Here is a 5127-nt window from a genome sequence, read left to right on the forward strand (position 1 = left end):
CTCCTTCATGACAATGGATTTAGCGGGCATCCTCATGCCCAAAACAGTCAAAGGAGAAACCGCGCATCTCGCGATGGCGCCAGTTCATCGGGTCGCCTTGGAAAGTCTTGGGATCATCGACGATAAGATTACCCACAAGAAGGATAAATCTTCGCATCACGGCAGTGGCTCTGGATACCGTTCGTCCTCCAAGGATGCTCACGATGATATCACACAGAGCAAAATCGATAAGGCTCGCCGCCGGCGCACCGCACGTGCTGGTTTCGATAGCGAAGATTCTGAAGAAACTCAAGAACACGACGGAGAACTTCGCGGCGGTGTAGAGGTTGACTCCGGTGAGCTTCGACGCGGTGAAGGAGTTGGACCTGATTACTTTTTCTAGTTTTATCTTGAGATCCTCAGTGCATTTTGTAAGGTCTGGCTTGTAATTTTCTGTTTCTTTCTGGCCTTATCTGTAAAATGTACTCCACCGCTGAAGAAATGAAACCCTAGGTCCTTCGGGACCCTTCCTGTTAAAAAAAAAAGTCTACTCTTAGTGTGAAAACTCATGGTTTGACCTCCATGGTTGGATCAAGCGAGGTTGTCGTCTTGGGTTGTTCGCATTCCCTTCTTGAAGGCATTGTGATTGGAGCACCTCTCTTCTTACCCTCGATTTTCTATCTTTTGTGGTTGATATTGATGTTTGTTGCATCTGTTTTTATATCTTTTTTTTGGTTGCCTGCATCCTCGATGTCTTGACTAGCTCTTGATATGGTGTTGGTGCATATGCCAGATATAATTGGTATCATCTTGATTTTAGTATATTCTCTTTACTAAAAGAACACTCCATAGCTGCTAATTAAGCAACATAGCACCAATGGTATTTTTGTGTGCAAATGGTAATTTTATTTTGACAACGAACATAAAGTTAACTGAAATTAACATGGATAAGACTTTCATATTGTACGAGTTGTTGCTCACAAGTTGCACCCAATGGTTTACCAAGAAACCGTGCAAGAACCGAAACAAGCGGATACATGATGTGCATAAGGCAGATAGGTTTATTCAGGGTGGAGATTGGCATAATCACCGGGACCATAAACCTCGAACAACTCTGCGAAGAAGCCATTCTTCCTTCTTGGGTTGCATCCCATGTCCTTGCATAGTTGATCGTTGTACCAGATGTTAAGGATGCTAATGCATGACCTTCGGAAGTAACCGCGAGAATAGCGCTTCATGAACTTTTCCCACACCAGAACATCCTTTTGCATTGCTTTAATAGATGGTAATCTAAAGCCACCATCCATGAAATGTGTGAGCCACTTGGCCCGAATTTCTGTTGTGTAAAGATTTGACAAGCTTTCTGAATAACCGAGGACCGCGAGCTGCGGGATCATAGGGTGTATGCACTCCCTGCAAAAACAGAGAAATTTACAGACAATTCAGAATATGTAATAATGCACAGTATATATATATATATATATATAGAAATCTAGTCCAGTAAACCAACCTATAGAGAGGTAAGGTTGTGGATGTTGACCCAACTGCAATACTCCGAAAGTATTCTGATTTGAACATATTATTGATCTTCTCATCACCCTTGTATCCAGTTCCATAGATCACAATGTCGCTTCTTGTTGGTGAAGATTCACCTTCAAGAAGCACACCTTCCTTGCAAAAGGTAAAGGTCTTTGATTGCTTCAGAACAATGCTACCTTCATCTAGTCTCTTGTAGTGATCCTTGGGCGCAATGGCAACCAAGCATGCCACCAGTGCCTCAAAAAGGCTATGGTCAGGCACCATGCCGTACTTCTTCATTGGAATGGAGTAGTAGCTCTCAGCGAATTTTGTAAATATCCACCTCTACTCATAATAAACAAGACAGCATTTCTGGATTTAGTTGAAACACAAGCGAACAACTTAAGTTTGAGAGAGTAGCATGTTTCGTTGCACTACCAACGGAGTTAAGGTGGTTGCCAAGAGGCTCAGGAGGAAGCCTTCACCGGGCTTGTGAATAAGGAGCTCAGCAAAGCGATTTAGATACAGCTTTGATATGTGGACACCCCAAGCGTAGTAGTCTGGTATGTTCCAATGCTTTGTTCGGACTATCATTGTGCATGGTTGCTCAGTACCTACAATACCAATAAGTATATTAGAGTTCCCTATTTTTCACCTAGAGATTGAAAGAAATATATACGGTGCAGATAATCATGGCGGAGACGTGTTCTAAAGATGAAAAAGAAACAAGTGTACTAGTATTTGGTTAACATAAATGAGAAGACTTGCACATTCATACCATTCACTGCTGCACATTCGGCAGCAATGTCAAGTGCTGATTTTAGGTATCCAACTATGGTAACACGTTTGCCCTCCATCATATCTTTAGCTTTCTCGCTGCCCATTTGGGAGTAGTCCATAGAGTGCATCACCTGGCCATCAAATGCTTCCGGACCTTTTCCTGAAGGGAAACTTGGTATGTTGGGCAAACCACTAAACCTCCCAATGCAAAGAACCACAAAATCTACAATATCTGCCTGAGAAGGAAAATAGAAAGATGGACAGAAAGATAATGATTACTAGGAACCAGTGTTTCTTGCTCGGAGAAATTTTCAATTCTAAAATCCAAGAATCTTACTCGGAGAAATAATTTCTAAGTCGACTTAGAACTACAAATCTCTGTATATCGTACTATAGCATTATGAGCCGAATTCTCACCTGGACATCTCCATCAGCGTTGGCCACCTCGAGTCGCCACTCGCCATCGCCAGAGCCGAAGGCCCCGCCGGTCCCGCCCCACTCCTCCGACGCCGCCACCTTCTTCTCGCTGACGCCGACGTACTCCATCCCGAGCACCCGGTGACCAAACTTGACGCAGTCGAGCACGCCGAAATGGCGCGCGTAGCCGCCGAGGTAGTCCATGACCTGGCGGTGGTCCGGGAACATCTCCGTCACGGAGTCGGGCCACGGGAAGTCGGAGTACTGGTACATGGGCCGCGCCGTCTGCAGCGTGGTGCACTCCGGCGTGTGCGCCCACACGCCGCCGAGGACGGTGTCGGCCTCGAAGACGACCGGCCGGCACCCGCGCTCAAGCAATTGCTTGCACGCCGCCAGGCCGCTCACGCCGGCGCCGACGATGGCCACTCTCTTCCTCTCCATCGATCTCGGCCGGCAGATCTGTAAAATATCTTGCTATGGACTACTGCAGCTGGTCTACGAACAAGACGGAGCGTGTCACTGTGGGTGCGGCGTGTGTTCTGAATTTTTTGACAGGGGAGGTGCCATGCATTTATAGGTGGCAAACAGAGCATGGCTTGCTATAGGTCAATGCTACAAGTCACGCGCGTCATCTGGGGGCGGTTCTAGACAACTTCAGGAAAACGCATTATCTCTGCCGGATAATGGTAGGCGGTGATAATCAGTCATCTTATTTTCTTTCAAGAAGGGAAGGAAGCTTGGGACTCTGCATCAAAGCCGATGTATACAACAAACTTTATGGGAAACAAGATGAGGATATGGATGTGGATGGAGACAAAGAAGACGATGATGCGGGCAACCTGGACGATTAGATGTGCTGCTCTGCTGTCTCTTCTTCAGGCTAAAAACGGAAAAAAAGATACTCTTCATGCTTTTGCTGCTGGTGTCTGTTGGTTTTGGCCTCCTTGGAAAGGCTTTCAGCTTTTGGCAGTTGTAAAAATTTGTGTTCTGTTGCTAACTTCGTTTAGTGGTGAAAGGTGTTAGTGGTTTCTGCTGGCTGTGCAATACTGTGAGACTGCTGTTCTCCAGTAGTTGCTCTGGAGTCTGTATATAGTCGTTTGGTTAGAAAGGCTTAGCTCTTTTTCCTTTCTTTTAGTTCGAACTAAAACTCTGGCATGTATTTTCGTTATCCAAAAAGGTAATGAAAATCGATCCCCTTTGGGTGGGTCGCTTGGAAAAAAAAAACAAATTCTCCAAACTGGGAGGAACCCATCCCCCCAGAATTAGTTTTCCTTTACAAAATCAAGAACACAAGGCGGTAGAAAAAGAGAATCCCAATTCATCCACAAAACTAAAAAGAGAATCGATCCCAGGATTCGGTGCACCTTTGGAGGTCATCGGAGACCTTGTGCTTGAACCCATCTAGGCCAGTGGTGTTTTTTGAATAGGGATTGCCCCCTGGTTCCATTGACATGCAACCGTAATAGGTCTCATACATCATTCACTTACAATTTTGAAACTCAACCATTGAGCGAAGCACAGATGGGATATAAGGACTAAGGAGAATCAGCTGAAAAGCTAATCTAGAGGAGGGGAGCGCTTAAACATCTTCATGAAGCCTGCATAGTTCATATCTAGCCAATCTGTAACGACTCAACCGTTGTATCTGCCAGCAGCAGCATGTTCCTGACCAACACTGAAGTGTGAGAATGCTTGCAAAGCACTGGTCATCTTCTAACGTTTGCCACCACCTTGTTCCAGATTATATCAATGCTTGTCCAGTTTCTTTTCTAAAACCAGAATTCGTTTGTCAATAACCAAATATACCAAAGCACATCAGAATTGAAAGTGTTAAGTACCACATTCTCTCATAAATTTGTTTATAGTTCTGTGATTATATTCTACCGTATATGCATCTTACTTAACTGAGTTTTTTTATGGATTTAAGGTAATAGTGTCAAATAATTTGAGATGCTCACTGAAGTTACACATCATAATTAGCTGTTGTTTGATTTCTAGTACTGTCTTTTACTGAAAAAAAAAGTAAAGGAATGGATGAACTACCTTTCCGCCTTGGTTAGCTTATATACAATATAACATAACAGCTGACTATTTCAGCCAATGTTCTGTGAAAATGGAAAAACTCAACTGAAAATTAAGCAACATAGACCTTCCAATAAAATACATAAGCATCAACTGTTAAAATAATAGAAAAAACAAATTATAAATAATAAGGCCACCTTGGATCAGCGCTGGCCAAATATTATCAAATCATCAATTCAAGACTTGTATTGTATGCTCTCCAGGGAAAATAACATCAGTTGCTGAAAATAACTAACTATTTTGAGGGAGAACAGGGAAAATAAATACACATGGATATATATTATTGCTATTTTACCATTTGGTTTATCCGAAAGTACAAATGTGCCAAAAACTCAAATTTCTCTGGTACAG

At 43.5% G+C, this 5127-nt stretch overlaps 1 protein-coding gene across 1 annotated transcript; it reads right to left on the minus strand.

The window, feature by feature from the left end:
- Positions 1-912: 912 nt before the first annotated feature.
- Positions 913-3204, minus strand: LOC124646475 (probable flavin-containing monooxygenase 1). The gene is made up of 5 exons (XM_047186578.1): positions 2695-3204; positions 2276-2513; positions 1936-2111; positions 1490-1842; positions 913-1392 (listed from the first exon to the last, which is right to left on the minus strand). The coding sequence occupies exons 1-5, from the start codon at positions 3133-3135 to the stop codon at positions 1041-1043; spliced, it is 1560 nt and encodes a 519-aa protein (XP_047042534.1). The 5' UTR covers positions 3136-3204; the 3' UTR covers positions 913-1040.
- Positions 3205-5127: the final 1923 nt, after the last annotated feature.

This window comes from Lolium rigidum, chromosome 4, assembly GCF_022539505.1.
Source record: "Lolium rigidum isolate FL_2022 chromosome 4, APGP_CSIRO_Lrig_0.1, whole genome shotgun sequence".
Lineage (NCBI taxonomy): Eukaryota > Viridiplantae > Streptophyta > Magnoliopsida > Poales > Poaceae > Lolium > Lolium rigidum.